This window comes from Saccopteryx bilineata, chromosome 7 (assembly GCF_036850765.1).
Source record: "Saccopteryx bilineata isolate mSacBil1 chromosome 7, mSacBil1_pri_phased_curated, whole genome shotgun sequence".
Lineage (NCBI taxonomy): Eukaryota > Metazoa > Chordata > Mammalia > Chiroptera > Emballonuridae > Saccopteryx > Saccopteryx bilineata.
In genome coordinates this window covers 101,373,878-101,391,640 of record NC_089496.1, presented here as the reverse complement: position 1 = coordinate 101,391,640, position 17,763 = coordinate 101,373,878, and the positions used below count along the sequence as shown (strand labels likewise).

At 38.3% G+C, this 17,763-nt stretch overlaps 1 protein-coding gene across 2 annotated transcripts in view; it reads right to left on the bottom strand.

Annotated features, from left to right (window-relative positions):
- Window positions 1-15,506, bottom strand: part of ATRNL1 (attractin like 1) — a 546,562-nt gene extending 531,056 nt beyond the window's left edge. Inside the window, exon 1 of one of the 2 annotated variants that reach the window (XM_066238474.1) lies at window positions 14,552-15,506. In XM_066238474.1, the coding sequence (XP_066094571.1) occupies window positions 14,552-14,844 (293 nt within the window). In that variant the 5' untranslated portion in view covers window positions 14,845-15,506. The remainder of the gene's footprint in view (window positions 1-14,551) is intronic. The other variant, XM_066238473.1, reaches the window with a different exon arrangement.
- Window positions 15,507-17,763: the final 2,257 nt, after the last annotated feature.

Sequence of the window (17,763 nt, the reverse complement as noted above, 5' to 3'; positions counted from 1 at the left end):
TATTCTGTATCCCCCCTCCCAATTTTGCATCTCCTGTCCACCTTGATCCCATTTTTTTAAAATGTACATCCACAGTGACCGTTATTTTAGTTCCGTTCCTATAATACAGTGATTCTTACCATTTTGAGATCCGAGATCACTTTCAAGAATCCTTTCAAGCTATTCTCTCCCGCCTACAAAAATTCATATAAATAATCCTTCATTTACAAATCTGAGCACTCACCAACCACTCATAGCCCATCCAGGACCCTGACATTAAAAGCTCTGGTGATAGTATACATTCAAATAATCAAGAAGCTTGGAGGGGAAAAAAATAAAATATTGCTACCTCAGAGAGAACTATCTGATTAGCTTCAACTTTTCTTTCTGTGTTTTTGGACAATGCACCCATTCATATTAACTTTGCAAAGGACAAGTAAGAACTCTGTAGAATATTCTCTTTTCACTGAAGAATGAAAAAGGACTGAGAAACTGAAAGTAAAAAGGCAAAACCTTCAGAAGGGCTGCAGGGCTCCCAGCTTGGTCACGTAATGGGCATGTTCCTCAGCCTCCCTAAGCGTCAGCTTCCTTGTGCGTCAAACAGTTATAACAGTTGTACTTGTTTCATAAGATTGTGCTTAAAATGTAACGAGATGAAACTTATCATGCATTCAGTAAAGCAGCAAAGCAAATCCACGCAGCGTTCATGACACACTGGCAGAAATCGAGCTCAATAGCTTCATTATCAGCTTGGTGCCGAGGCTCATTCTCTTAAGTAACCCCTACACTATCTGGAAATCCAGAAGATTATGAGCTTGGGGTTAAGAAGAAATCTCTTATGGAAGAGTAAAAAGATGGCTTCATATGGAACCAGGGCCAGAGAGACATGATGTGGCAATTCATCTATCAGTAGTCCCACTGTAACATGAAAATAACAGTATCTACCTCCCAAGGTTTTCATCAGCAATAAAAGAGGCAATATAGATAAAAGCTTTCTTCCACCACATGATACTACTTCTCTTCTCAATTCAAATTTTACATCTTGAAATAGTAGTTTTAATGCCATTACTATGATATTATTCCTACATGAAACAGAATAATAAATTCTATTTCTTAGAAAAAAATTAATTATCACCGTAATTATACTGTCAAAAAAGTACAAATGAAGCCTGGGATTAAATTTTATACATCAAAATATGGAAAATGTTCTTAAATTTTCTACTTTTTTATGAGGCATGGGGAATCTACTTGAAAGTTTCTGATTTACACAGTGCTTTCATTTTATTAATGCTTATCTTTTAAATAAGTGTCTCTCCCTCCTCACTGGGGAAGAAGGTGGAGGTGGAGAGTCCCTTCAACCATTCCTGCCTGCACTGAGGGAGTATCAGCAAAGAGGAAGCAGCCCCACCCCTCAACACTAGGGGCGCAGCAGCTGCAGAGACTGTGTGATGGACCATCTCTGCCCTGCCCTCAACCAATGAGAGCAGACTCAGCTCCCCTTATCCTCCTAACTAGAGGATGGAAGAAACATCTCAAATTAATTATCCAAGCTTTTCATCTTAAGAAATTAGATGAAGAAAAGAAAATTAAAACCAAAAGAAACAGCAATCAGTGAAACTGAAAACAACAAAAATAGCAGAAATTGATGGCACCAAGCACATATCCTTTGAAATGATCAATAACATTAATAAATGTCTAACCAGACTAAGCAAGAAAAAAAGAAAACAAACTATCAATATCAGAAATGGAAGAAGAAATATCACTAAGGACCTCACAGACTTTATATAAAGATAATAAAGAAATATTATGGACAATTTTATGTCCATAACTATGTAAACTTAGATGAAATGAACAAATTCTCTATAAGACACAATCTACCTAAACTCACTCAAAAATAAGTAGATAAAATGAATACCCTTACATCTATTACAGAAGTTGAACTGATAATTGTAAGCCTTCCCACAAAGAAAATGCCAGGCTCAGATGGCATTACTGATGGATCTTACCAAACATTTAAGAAAAAAGCAATACTGGTTCTACATAAACTCTTACAGAAAACAGAAAAGGGAGCACTTCTAACTTATTTAATAAGTTAACCAAAGACATTACAAGAAAATTATAGAGCAATATTTCTCATGAACATAGAAGCATAAATTCTCAACAAAATACTAACAAATCAAATCCAGCAATATAAAAAAAAGTATTCAAAGAAAACTAGATAGAAGGTGAGAGAGGACTTTGGGTGATGGGTATGCAACATAATTGAACGACAAGATAACCTGGACATGTTATCTTTGAATATATGTATCCTGATTTATTGATGTCACCCCATTAAAAAATAAAATTATTTTTAAAAAAAGTATAACATATTTGACCAAGTGGGTTTATCCCAGGAGTGATTAAACTGTGGAGTGATTAAGGCTGATTAAACATTTGAAAATCAATCAATTTAATTCAGCAATATCCACAAATTAAAGAAGAAAACCCAAATGACAATCTCAAAAGCTACAGAAAACATAGGGAGGATAAAAGCTAAGACTCAAGAACATAGATGAAAGTGAAGGGGTTACCAGCTGGAGGGAGCTTGGAGGAAGGGGTGTGGGGAAGGCGATGGGGGAAGGGCATAAAGAGGGACAAAGATGTGATAGAAAATGATTTGACTTTGGGTGATGGTTATATATTATCAACAGTTCAAATGCTATAGAAATGTTTACCTTGAAACCTATGTACTCTTATTGATCAATGTCATCTATTAAATTTAATTTTCTAAATAAAATTTTAAAAAGCTACAGAAAAAAAGGAGATAAAGTTAAACAGCCATACATAATGAATTCTCAAAATTAGTAATAGTAGACAACTTCTTTAACTTAAAAAAGAGCATTTACAAAAAAGGCTGCAACTAATATGATACCTAATATTTAAAGACTAAATGTTTTCTACTTTATATTGGGAATGAGCAAGGATATTCACTCTTATTCTCTTATTCAACATCAGACTGAAAGTCCTAGCCAATGCATCAGAGCAAGAAGAAAAAGAAAAGGCGTATAATTGGAAAGGAAGAAGGAAAATTGTCCCTACTCACAGAAAACATTGCTTATGTAGAAAATTCCAAGGAATCTGCAAAAAAAGCTACTAAAACTAAGTGAGTTTAACAACACTGCAAAAATAAAAGGTCAATAAACAAAAACCAATTTTATTTCCACATAATAAAAATGAACAATTGGAAACTGAAATTAAAAGAAACATTATCAATTACAATAGTATAAAAGAACAAAAACTACTTAGGTATAAATCTAACAAAATATATGTGGGATCTATATCTGATAAGTACAAATACTGATGCAAGAAAATCAGTGAAAACCAATGAATAAATAAACATGTCACGTTGATGGTCTGAAAAATCCTTGAATCAACACAACCTCAATCAAAAACCCAAAGAATTATTGGGGTTTTTTTTAGAAATTGATAAACTGAATCTAAATTTTAAGTGGAAAAGTACATGAACTAGAATAACCCAATGAATTTTGAAAAGAAAAATAGAATTAAAAGAGTCTCACTATGAATTTCAGTACTTATTATAAAGACGCAGTAGCCTAAGAAAAAAGACATATTCCCAAAAGGGTAGAAGTATGGATCAATGGAACAGGAAGAGATGCAAAGATAGAACTATCAAATTAATTTTCAACAAAGGTACAAAGATCTCAATGAAAAATGTTTGGTCTTTTCAACAAATTGTCAATTCATAATGAAAAAGGGGTCAGTTCTCAATAGGATAGAATATAAAATGCCATGCATCTAATAACAGAGCTTCAAAATACATGAAGCAAAAATGGGTAAATCCACAAAGAGAAGTAGATAAATACAAAATTATAATTGGAGATTTCAATACTCCTCTCTCAATAACAAACAGAAGTAGACAGAAAATCAGAAAAGTGTTAGAAAACTTACACAACCAACTTTTGATTAAATTGAAACTTATAGACCATTCTACCCATCAACAGCATGACACACATACATTTCACATGCACAAGGATATTTACCAATATCCTAGTCAATAAATTTTAACAGGATCTAGTCATACGCCCCAATACCTACTAAGTAAGTTGAACTTGCAGTTATATATACTAAATAAATTTAAATTGAAGTGAAGGAAAATTCCAGGCCTCAAGGGCTTCACTGATGAATTATACCGAACAAGTAATAAAGAAATAATGCCAATTCTACATAAACTCTTTCAGCAAACTGAACAGTAAGGTACCAGCTCATATCAATACACTTGAAAAAGTGTATTGTATGTCATATCAATACACTCGCAAAAGAAAAATAATATAATCTTAATAGATGCAAAAAATAGTATTTAACAAATGCAATATCCATCTCTAATGAAACTCCCCACAAAATAGGAAGAGAAGAGAACTTCCTCAATGTGATAAAAGGCATTTAAAAAACTTACAGATAACTTACTAAATGGTTAAAGATTAATATCCCTCCCCAAATCACGCACAAGACATGGTTGATCACTCTCACCAGCTGAATGCATCACTGTAACAGAGGTTCTAGCAAGTGAAATGAGGCAACAAAATGAAATAAAAAACACCCAGGTTGCAAAGAAAGGATGAAAGGTCTCCTAATTTACAGACAACACAATCATCTACATCAAAATCATAAGGTATCTACAAAAATCTACTACACAACCTGGTCTCATCTCTCCAGGCAGAGAACAGAAGCTCCATCTCCACACATGCTGCAGATGGCTTTTCGAGTCTACCTGAATCATTACCAGCTAGAAGCAGCAGTCATTGGGACTTGGACGTGAGCTGCAAAGTATAGAATTGTGACAATCCCAGTGCCATGTGGACTTTTCCTGGAGGTGGACTTGTCCTGGACTCCTCCTAGTGACAGCTCCTAACAGACTGAACTGGGGTTGGGTTGCATTTTTCAGGGATTTGGCATGGTGTTGGGGCCAACTTGGACTTGGTGAACATGTTAAGGACACTATTCTTTTATGAATTCTTGCTGTATTGGCCAAGAGTTTGCTTAAAGGCTTTAATCACTGTAAAAAAAAAAATAGAAGACTGGATAAAGAAGATGTGGCACCAACATCAGCAAATTCAGAAAAATTGAAGTTGTTCCAAGCATATTTTCTGATCATAAAGCCTTGAAACTAGAATTCAACAGCAAAAAAGAGGGAAAAAATCCCACAAAAATGTGGAAACTAAACAACATACTTTTAAAGAATGAATGGGTCAAAGAAGAAATAAGTGCAGAGATCAAAAGATATATACAGACAAATGAAAATGACAATACGACATATCAGAATCTATGGGATGCAGCAAAAGCAGTGATAAGAGGGAAGTTCATATCACTTCAGGCCTATATGAACAAACAAGAGAGAGCCCAAGTGAACCACTTAACTTCACACCTTAAGGAACTAGAAAATGAAGAACAAAGACAACCCGAACAAAACCAGCCGAAGAAAGGAGATAATAAAAATCAGAGCAGAAATAAATGAATTAGAGAACAGAAAAACTATAGAAAAAATTAATAGAACAAGGAGCTGGTTCTTTGAAAAAATCAACAAAATTGACAAACCCTTGGCAAGATTTACCAAGGAAAAAAGAGAAAGAACTCATATAAACAAAATCCAAAATGAAAGAGGAGAAATCACCACGGACATCGTAGATATACAAAGAATTATTGTAGAATACTATGAAAAACTTTATGCCACTAAATTCAACAACCTAGAAGAAATGGATAAATTCCTAGAACAATACAACCTTCCTAGACTGAGTCAAGAAGAAGCAGAAAGCCTAAACAGACCTATTAGTAGAGAAGAAATAGAAAAAACCATTAAAAACCTCCCCAAAAATAAAAGTCCAGGCCCAGACGGCTATACCAGTGAATTTTATCAAACCTTCAAAGAAGACTTGGTTCCTATTCTACTCAAAGTCTTCCAAAAAATTGAAGAAGAAGCAATACTTCCAAACACATTTTATGAGGCCAACATAACCCTTATACCAAAACCAGGCAAGGATGGCACAAAAAAAGAAAACTACAGACCAATATCTCTAATGAATACAGATGCTAAAATACTAAACAAAATACTAGCAAATCGAATACAACAACATATTAAAAAAATAATACATCATGATCAAGTGGGATTCATCCCAGAATCTCAAGGATGGTTCAACATAATGTAAAACGGTTAACATAATACACCATATCAACAAAACAAAGAACAAGAACCACATGATATTATCAATAGATGCAGAAAAGGCTTTTGATAAAATACAACACAATTTTATGTTTAAGACTCTCAACAAAATGGGTATAGAAGGAAAATATCTCAACATGATAAAGGCCATATATGATAAACCATCAGCTAACATCATACTAAATGGCACAAAACTGAAGGCTTTCCCCCTTAAATCAGGAACAAGACAGGGTTGTCCACTCTCTCCACTCTTATTTAATGTGGTACTAGAGGTTCTTGCCACAGCAATCAGACAAGACAAAGAAATAAAAGGCATCCATATCGGAAAAGAAGAAATAAAGGTATCACTTTTTGCAGATGATATGATCCTATACATCGAAAACCCCAAAGAATCCACAAAAAGACTTCTAGAAAAAATAAGCCAATACAGTAAGGTCGCAGGATACAAAATTAACATACAGAAGTCAATACCCTTTCTATATGCCAACAATGAAACATTTGAGAATGAACTCAAAAGAATAATCCCCTTCACGATTGCAACAAAAAAAATAAAATACCTAGGAATAAACATAACAAAGAATGTAAAGGACTTATACAATGAAAACTATAAACCATTGTTAAGGGAAATCGAAAAAGACATTATGAGATGGAAGAATATTCCTTGTTCTTGGTTAGGTAGAATAAATATAATCAAGATGGCCATATTACCCAAAGCTATATACAAATTTAATGCAATTCCCATCAAAATTCCAATGACATTTTTTAAAGAAATGGAGCAAAAAATCATCAGATTTATATGGAACTATGAAAAGCCCCGAATAGCCAAAGCAATCCTAAAGAAAAGGAATAAAGCTGGGGGCATTACAATACCTGACTTCAAACTCTATTATAGGGCCACGACAATCAAAACAACATGGTATTGGCAGAAAAATAGACACTCAGACCAATGGAACAGAATAGAAAGCCCAGAAATAAAACCACATATATATAGTCAAATAATTTTTGATAAAGGGGCCAACAACACACAAGGGAGAAAAGAAAGCCTCTTCAACAAATGGTGCTGGGAAAACTGGAAAGCCACATGCAAAAGAATGAAGCTGGACTACAGTTTGTCCCCCTGTACTAAAATTAACTCAAAATGGATCAAAGATCTAAACATAAGACCTGAAACAATAAAGTACATAGAAGAAGACATAGGTACCAAACTCATGGACCTGGGCTTTAAAGAGCATTTTATGAATTTGACTCCACAGGCAAGAGAAGTGAAAGCAAAAATTAATGAATGGCACTACATCAGACTAAGAAGTTTTTGCTCAGCAAGAGAAACTGGTAACAAGATAAACAGACAGCCAACTAATTGGGAAATGATATTTTTAAACACCTGCTCAGATAAGGGCCTAATATCCAAAATATACAAAGAACTCATAAAACTCAACGACAAACAAACAAACAATCCAATAAAAAAATGGGAAGAGGATATGAACAGACACTTCTCCCAGAAAGAAATACGAATGGCCAACAGATATATGAAAAGATGCTCATCTTCTTTAGTTATCAGAGAAATGCAAATCAAAACTGCAATGAGATACCACCTCACACCTGTTAGACTAGCTATTATTAACAAGACAGGTAATAGCAAATGTTGGAGAGGTTGTAGAGAAAAAGGAACCCTTATACACTGTTGGTGGGAATGTAAAGTAGTACAACCATTATGGAAGAAAGTATGGTGGTTCCTCAAAAAACTGAAAATAGAACTATCTTATGACCCAGCAATCCCTCTACTGGGTATATACCCCAAAAACTCAGAAACATTGACTCGTAAAGACACATGCAGCCCCATGTTCATTGCAGCATTGTTCACAGTGGCCAGGACATGGAAACAACCAAAAAGCCCATCAATAGATGACTGGATAAAGAAGATGTGGCACATATACACTATGGAATACTACTCAGCCATAAGAAATGATGACATCGGATCATTTATAGCAAAATGGTGGGATCTTGACAACATTATACGGAGTGAAATAAGTAAATCAGAAAAAACCAGGAACTGCATTATTCCATACGTAGATGGGACATAAAAGTGAGACCAAGAGACATTGATAAGAGTGTGGTGGTTACGGGGGAGAGGGAAGGGGGAGGGGGAGGGGGAGAGGGAAGGGGGAGGGGGAGGGGCACAAAGAGAACTAGATAGAGGGTGACAGGACAATCTGACTTTGGGTGATGGGTATGCAACATAATTGAACAGTAAGATAACCTGGACATGTTATCTTTGAATATATGTATCTTGATTTACTGATGTCACCCCATTAAAAATAAATACAATAAAAAAAATTAAAAAATTAAAAAAAGAAGATGTGGCACATATAAAAAAATAAAATAAAAAAATTTGGGCTCAAAAAAAAAAAAGATCAGCAAACATAACTGCAAACATTAGTTTTAATCTAGACACTAGGCTATTCCAGTGAGATATGCAAGTCGTTCTATATAATAAAAGTTTATATTCATCTTTTTTTAAAAAAAAAAAGATCAGCAAACATAACTGCAAACATTAGTTTTAATCTAGACACTAGGCTATTCCAGTGAGATATGCAAGTAGTTCTATATAATAAAAGTTTATATTCATCTTTTAAAAAAATCTACTACAATATCTGAGTTCAGCAAGATTGACGGATACAATGTTAATATACAAAAATCAGTCCTATTTCTATATAATAGCAACAAACGGACACTAAAACTAAAAAAAATACATATAATTAATAACAGCATCAAAAATATAAAATACTTAGGGGGAAATCTGACAAAAAAGTTGTTAGACCATTAACTGAAAATGTTAAATATTGCTGAGATTAAAGAAGAACTAAAAAAAAAGAAAAAAATGGAGATATACCATGTTCACGAATCACAAAACTCAATATCAATAAGGTGCCAACTGTCCCCCAAACTGTCCTATGGATTCAACACAATCCCAAACAAGATCCCAGCAACTTTTTTCTAGAAATGAACAAACTGATTCTGAAATTCATAGGAGAATTAAAAGGAATTAAGTAGCCAAAATAACTGAAAAAGAACAATACTGAAGGACTTACACTCCCTGAATTCAAGACTTATAAAGCTACAATAAACAAGATATTGTTGTTCTGACACACAAATAGACAAGGAGATCAATAGAATAGAAGAGTCCGGAAACAGACATACAAATATATAAACAATTGATTTCAACAATGGTACAAAGCCACTTTATCAGAGAAAGAACAGTCTTTTCAACAAATGGTCCTGAAACATTTGTATATCTACAAAAACAATTAATAGAGACCCATACCTCTGACCATATGCAGAAATTAACTCAGAAAGGACTATAAACCTAAATGCAAAATCTAAAACTACAAAACTTCTTTAAAAAAAAATCAAAGGTAAAGTTTTCTTAGCTATAACACCAAAAGCACAACCCATAAAAGATAATATGATAAACTGAATTCTTCAAATTTAAAACTTCTGTTCTTTCAAAACACTGTTAAGGGAATGAAAAGATAAGCCCCAGCCTGGGAGAAAATATTTCCAAATGATGTATCTGATAAGGAAGTAGTATCCAGAATAGATAAAGAACTGATAAAAATAAGAAGAAATGAAAAAAAATGTGCAAAAGATTTAAACAGATACCTCACCAAAGAAGATCTACAGATAGCAAGTAAGTACATGACAAGATGCTCAACAGCAGTAGTCATTAGAGAACTGCAAATTAAACCACAATAAGATACCAATACTTCTTAGTAGAACTATTGAAACTTAAAAGACTGGCTATACCTAGTGCTGGTGAGAATGTGAATTAACATTCATACACTGCTGGTGGGAATGTAAATGATACAATTACCTTTGATAATAGTTTGGCAGTTTGTTAAAAAGTTGAAGACGTATCCACCATATGATCCAGCCATTGCACTTTGGTATTTATCCACCAGAAAGGAAAGCATATGTCCGTAGAAAGACTTCTGCTATGAGCAGCTTTCTACAGAATAGCCAAAATTAAAAACAGCCCATCTATTCATCACCAGGTGAATAATTAGCAAATTGTGGTATATCCATACACTGGAATACTACTCAAGAATTAAAAGGGATAAACTTCACATACGCCATTAATGAATCTCAAAATAAATATGCTGTGTGAAACAAGCCAGATAAAAAGGAATACACAATGCATGATTCCACTTATAGAAAACTCTAGAAAATGCCAACAAACCTACACTGACAGAAAGCAACTCAGCAGTTGCCTGGGGTCAGGGAGAGGCAGCAGGAAAGACAAGAGTTTTGGGTGTGTAATGGATATTTTTATAATCTTGATTGTGGTGACAGTCTCAGAGGTGTGTCCATGTCAAAACTTTTAAAATTATCCAGTTTATTGCATGTCAATTACATGTCAAAAGCCTCTTTGACATAATTTAAAGGAAAAAAATTACCAGTGTAATTAAATAATTCATTTTGAACATACTAACAGGGGAAAAAAAGGTGCTACAAGGGTACTTAATGAGCCTGAGGAGGCAGAAAAGCCTCCTCTAGACACTAGCATAAGCTAAGACTAGAAGGATGTTTCCTTATTAGCCACAAAAAGAGACCAGATAGGAAAGAGGGTTCAGAGAGAAGTAACAGTATGTGTGAGAATGTCCTGGGACTGAAAGGAAAGGACCCTTGCAAAGAACTTGAAAAGACCAAGTCATGCAGACACATGGTCTTGAATACCATGCCCCAAGTAACATACCTTATCAACTTGGGACCTTAGAAACTCTCAATTTAAATTATTTTTACATTTCTCCCATTATTTCTTTAATAATTAAAGTCAACACATGGATAGAAATTACATATTATAATTAAGTTTGAAATAAAGAAGACCTGAGAATAGAGAACATTCCATTTAACTTTTTAGTTAATTATTAATATAATTAAATACATATTAATAAAAAGGATTCCAAATGTGTTTGTGTGTACACATACTAGTAGCTTAAGAAAAACTAGTAGCTTAAGGGGAAAAAATGAGTTTGCTTTTTCTTTACAATAGCAAACTCTTTCCTAATATTATATCTTCATTTTGCTGTCCCTAGAAATAAATACTTCTATTATAAACGTGTGACATTTAGTATCCATACTTGACTAACCTATGAGGTTAAAAAAATATCTATATACATTGAAAAGGTAATAAGATTTAATAGATGATTTTAGGAAATTGTTTAACAAATGTTTTCATAATAAATATACAGTTGCAAATTATTCACAATTATAATGAGATATAGTCCAATCTCAGAGCATTAACTTAGATTTTGTTGGCCTAAGAGAAATTAGAAGTCACAGGTTCCTAAGGCGCATTAGCAAGAAAATGTGCAAGTGTGAACACAAAATATAAATTTATATAAATGTAAATCTCAACTACTATGCCATTTATTCAAAGAGATTGTATAGTAAAATGTTTTCTAGCCTAATGTTTCTAAGCTCCTCAAGTAAACACTATTTGAATAAGCACGTATCATATCCTTGATTACTGTATTTCCAGTTGGCTTCATCCTTTCTGATTCTGTCTTAAATCTTCCCGTTTCACTGTAACTGAAGCACAGTGATCATTTTGTTTTACCTATGTGAGGAATGGCTTATAATTCTGAGTGCTTTATTCTTTTCAAGTGGAAACAGAGAGAAGACTGGAATCAATGTTAAGAGAACTGAAGTACCACTTTTAATATCACAGTTGCTTCTGCATTTCTCCCTCAACCATCAATCTTCCATTCTAAAGAAGCATTTGAAGAACACTGTCATTCCCTAGTGAAATCCTTATAGTGGGGGGAGCGGGGGAGGGAGGCAGCTAAGTTACCATGGAACCAGCCAATTAATTTTGACACCTGCTTACCAAGATTGATCATTTTTGATGTCTGTTTGTTAGGGTGCTATCCTGCAGTTTAGTAAAAGATCTTCAAGATAATTAATGAAGTGAGAATTTTCAGTTAATGTCTTTCCCACTGTGTTATTCCTTCAAGCCACCAGCCTCAAATAAACCTTTCTTAGCTTAGCATGTACTTTACCAAGAAGATTTTTTTCTTTTGAATTCTTCCCTTTAACATTAAATACATTTTCTTTATCTCTAACAGTACACATAAAATACAGAGTTATACTAATTATATTTATTCTGATTAATAGCATGTAGTCCAGAGATGTGAAACGTATCCTACTTATCAAAAGAATACAGTGAATCATAGGAAATAACCGTTTCCATAGGAAATAACAGTTTCTAATGATTAGTTCAGGCTTTACTGTTATTTAACTATCTCTAGCTTTTTAAAACTATTCCTCACTAATGTATGGTGCTTATAAACACCCTCTCTCTGTTATTTAAGCTAGTTTCAACTTGATCTGTGATCTTCCCTATTAACTGGGACAACATCTGCTGGGGAGGCTACAGGCTGCTGATCCAGCTGACTCATGAGTTCCACCGCTGTGAAATGTAGATAGGCGCTTCTCAGGACTGGAGCAACTTCGTCCTTAGACAGATGGAGCAATTCCACCCACACAAAGGCCAACATCCCTGTATTACATAGGAATCAGGCTTCTTCCTATTTAAATACAAAGTAATGTAAAACAAAAAATGGATATGACTTCTTTTACTGTTGGCTACCAGTTTACATGTTCAAAAATCTCTCTGGCTAGGTCAAGAAGTTGGCTGCAGCCATAGGAAATGTTTAGGAACACAAGTCAAAAAAGGCTGTGTAACAAGCACAATTCAGTACAGTGTCTTTCCTCATCTTAAAACCCCCTTTTAACATCTTAATCAGCATCTCTCCCAAATTTTTAAGAAAGCATACTTTTAAAAAGTATATAGTACTCTACTAATTTATGAGAAAGTATGAAGCTAGGAGACATTTCAACCTATTGCCACAAGTGAATTTCATAAAATTTTATTATAAGATTTTGCTCCCAAAAACCTGCTGTAAATTCATCTAAATAGTAGAGTGACCCAAAATTTAAAAGTGCCATTTTTTTAAAATGCATTTTTACAATGAGTTTTAGGGGACATTCTTTTAATCAGCAACAGTGCAAAAATGAATAAGTAAATAAATAAATAAGGAAAATATGCTATGTTTAGAACTCCCAGAAATTTTCCTATAATACCTCAATAAGGTGAACTATATTCTTATCTTTGTCTTAAGATGCAAGAGACAGTTCACTTAGCTTCTGCTATCACCTCCACAATAAATCCTAGTAATCCACATAATGTAATTCCAGAGCCACAAACCAGCCAGAAAACTTCATGTTAAGTACCTGGAAGACTTAAAAGTTGACAATGATTTAACTGCAGCTTGTCAGGTATCTACCCTAATGGCCTCAACTATCTTATTTTCTGCTCCCCCCCCCACATTCATTCACCCATTTCCTTTTGTTATCAGGCAGAATGCAGTAAACATCATCCAATAGGAAGACAGTATCTTGACTGTTGTAAAGTCAACTTCTTAGGGTCATGAGCTTCAGAAAACTAAAGTGATGCTCCCACCCAGCTGACAGTGAAATAACCAGTTAGAAAACGCCATTATCCATCTTCACATTAAAAACTCCGGGAGTTTCATTCTTTCAACTAACCCAAAGCCGCTCTCGTATTTCTCAATTCCAGACTCTCCTAGCAAATTCAACATAGTCTATTGGCTAAAAGTAAACATTCTAGAGTGAAGCTGGCTGATTTGCAATTATGAATCTGCCCTTCTGCTATGTGATCTTGGGCAAAATACTTAAACCCATTGCCTTGATTTCTTTCTGAAACTACATTATAATATTGCTAGTAACTCACAGAATTGCTGTGACGAGTAAATGAGGTAATCCACGCTAGGCGCTTAGTACAGTCTTGGGCACAAGTACGCCCTTTATAAACTCTGCTTATGATCATTAATATTACTAAATAAGCTAAAATGTTAGCACTAGTTACCTCGAGAGAGAGAGAAATAGGATGGGGGGAGATTGGAGACTATAACTTTTAACCTTTACACTTCTGTATTGTTTGGATGTTTCACAATGCTCAAGTATTTCATAAATTACTTGAATAATTTTTGATTAAAAAACAATGTCCTAACAAAACGGTGTTTGTCACCGTAACTGAGTGTGGAAATGTTGATGAGTAGGGGGCCAGAAGTCGCTGCGGACATCTGGACCACTGGTAAAGCCTTAGCGTCCAGAGCGGTCAGTGCTCCCCGAGGGGCCGGAGGTCCGCGAGGCGCCAGGGCTGGCGCGGGCAGCAGGTCCACTGCCAGCCCGGGGACCCGAAGCCGCAGGGGGTGGGGGTGGGGGCCGCGAGGGTGCGGAGCAGGGCTGAGGTCCCGGGTCCGGCAAGGCACTTACTTGAACCTGCCCTGGCAGTGCTGGCACTGGTCCCCCACCCAGCCCGGGTCGCAGAGGCAGGTGGAGTTGACACAGCGGCCGGAGAAGCAGGAGCCGGTCCTCTCGCACGGCTTGGACTGGGACACCTGCGCGTAGAGCGCCAGGTAGAGGAAGCCATAGCACAGCAGCCAGTTGTGCCCGTCCAGCAGCCAGGAGGAGGCGCCCCCGCCGCCGCTGCCCGCCGCCCGAGCCCTCCAGAGCCCCGGGGGCGCCGGCTGCGGGGGCCCAGTGCGGGCCGGGGGCCCCGGTTCCATGTTGTCCCGCGCCCCTGCCCGGCGGGGCTGCGCTCGCGGGCGCAGACAGGGACGCTCCAGGGGGGAGATCTGGCCGGAGACAACCTTGCCGCCGCTTCTGCGGCTCTTCACCGGCTCCTGCCCCAGTCCCGCTCCCGGATCAGGAGGGACAGATCCCAACCGCGGTCGCCTCCGATTGGCTCTCTCCAGTCGTCTTCGGGCATCGCCTCTCCGTCCGCTGACCTTGTCCTCGGCGGGCCGAGCCCACCGCCGCGGGGCCCCGGGTCAGGTCTGGCCGGAGATGAGGAGCCGACGGCGCTGGCGGCGCTGGCAGCGCTGGCAGCGCAGGGTGCTCGGGAGGGGACCTGCAGGAGGGGACCTGCGAGAGGGGGAGGGGATCCCGCGCGCCGCCCCGCCTCACCGCGGCTCGCGCCAATTGCCTCGGCTCCGAGCCCGGCGCGCCAGGGAGGGCGGGGGCCAGCTGGAGCCCCGAGGTGGGCGCGCCCACTGCGGGGAGGGGGGTTCGGGAACCGAGGTGGGGGTCAGCCTTGCGCCACTCGGGCGACGGCCAGCAGCCCCCCAGCAGCCATCTTCTCTCGGGTGCCGCTAGCCAGCCGCCAGGGCTGCGGCTAGAGCGCGTGGGGCGTGGGACCGTGTCCCCGCCTCCTGCCCGCCCACGCTCCCCCCCGCAGGCCCAGCTCCATGGTCTCGCCTCGACTTAACGGGGACCCCGGACTCCCCCGCGTGCGCCCACCCGCTCGGCCCGGGAGCCGAGGGGCGACCAGCCCCCCAGGTGAGGCTCGCCTGCCCGCGGTGTCCTTGCCAGCCTCGCGCCGGGGGACCCAGCCCCACTCGCGCCATGCGCCTCCTGAGCCCCACAAACGAAAGATCAGCTCGGGACCGGCTTCGCAGCTTCAGCAAAAAAGGAGCCCTCCGCCTCTCGTGTACAGCTGCGAAAGTGCAGCGCTTTTTTCCTGGGGCTTCCCCTTCCTCCGCCCCGTCCTCCTGCCTATTTCTTCTTCTGCTGCTGCTGCTGCTGCTTCTTTTTTTCTTAAAAGACAAAAACTCCAACAACACACAAAGAGCTGAGCATGTGCAGCAGGCAGAAGTCTTAAAGGCACCGCAGTCCGACCACGTTGTGGGGTCCGCAGGAGCTGGGAGGGGCGGGGGTTGGGGACTGCGAGGGTCGCTGAGCTGTCTCCGCCGACAGAGCTCTCCAATGGGGAGCAGTTTCTCCCACAGAAGTAATGACTCCCGTGCCCCAACTAAGACCTGCGTGGTTCGGGGGCCCCCGGCGCGCCACCCCTTGCCGGCGCTGCCTCGGAACCCCGGGTATCTCTTTTTTGCTTGTCAGTGTTTTCTCCTCCATCTGGGACATTATTCTGCCTTGAAAAGTATTGCAACATCAGGGCCTTTTTTTTTTTTTTTTAAGAGCAGAAAAAATGTCCAAAATGAGCCGTTTTCTCTCCAAAGCGGCGATCTTCCCTTCTTTAGATGACTTTCCAAGATTTGATGTCATATGCTGAAATTTTTGCTTTGTACTTTTGTTCCTTCTCTAAACAGGCTATTTGAACCCTTGAGAAAGAAAGCCGAACTGCAAATTGCAGCCATGGATCCTCGTGTTTCAGCAAAGTTACTGGATCCCCACCAAAGAAGAGCAGGCAGTATGAAAAGGAATTCGAAATCTACCAAAGGCATTTCTGACAGCACATGGAGAAAAGTTTTCGTTGCAACCACACAGTCATAATATTATTGTTCAGATTCAACTCATGTTTATTTGGGGCATACGGCACCCACGTTATCTCTTTTAATCTGTATTATCCCCACTTTGCAGATGAAATCCTCCATTAACCCCATTCTACGGATGAGGACGGAGAGGCAAGGTTGAAAGATTGGTCGATGGCAAACTAGGAGTAAGCAGGGAACGGAGGTTTAAACACAAGTCCTCTGACTTCCCTGCTGTTTCCCACTATTTACCAGGCTTTTTCTATTAGCAGATAAAATAAATTCTGCTTTGGTGAATAAAATTCAAATGTGGGCTTGGTTTGGAAATACCTCAGCAGTGACTTGAAAACAAACATCCAAAAAGAGGTGATTCCTTGGAAAGTAAACAAGAAAGTAAACGAGGAAAACCATGATATATATATATATATATATATATATATATATATATATATATATATATATATATATATATATATTTTTTAATCACAGTTCTCCCATAAATTAGAAATGTCATCCTCAAAGCTTAAAAAGTAGGACAGCCCCTCTCCGTTTGCGTACTTGCTATATCAGGATGCTCCTTAGAGACTTTTTGGAATAGGAGAAGAAAGGAAGAGGATATTCTGCAGAAGACTATTAAAAGGAGGGTATTGCTTTAGATCACACCTTTTCATTTCCCTGACTATAAAATCTAGAAGAACTCTTTCTAGTGTTAGCGACACGTGAACATTTCTGCTGCCTTCTCCATTCTTCTCCTGTGCCAGCCAAAGTTTAAAGTCAGGCACATCTTTCTCACATCTAATGTAGAGTGGCTTTCAGACATGTGTAAAGTATCCAAGCCCTTACTACCATCACTGAGGCCCTGGTTGGGTAGCTTAGTGTTGGTTAGAGTGTTGTCTTGATCCAGCAAGGTTGTAGGTTTCATCCTCGGTCAGGACACATACAAGAATCAACCGATGAATGCATAAAGAAGTGGAACAACAAATCGATATTTCTATCTATCTCTCATCAATAAATTTTGTTTAAAAAATCACTGAATGTGAAGATAATTCAAATGGTACATTCGAGCTCCTTTAACAAGAGAGATCATTGCTCAGCCACATACTGACTGCAATCTATATCCAGCTAAGGATTTGCCCATTAAAATATATCGCTTTTAATCTTGTAACCACTCTGATCAGCTCAGTTCTTCATGTTACACTGAAGAACATGCAGCCA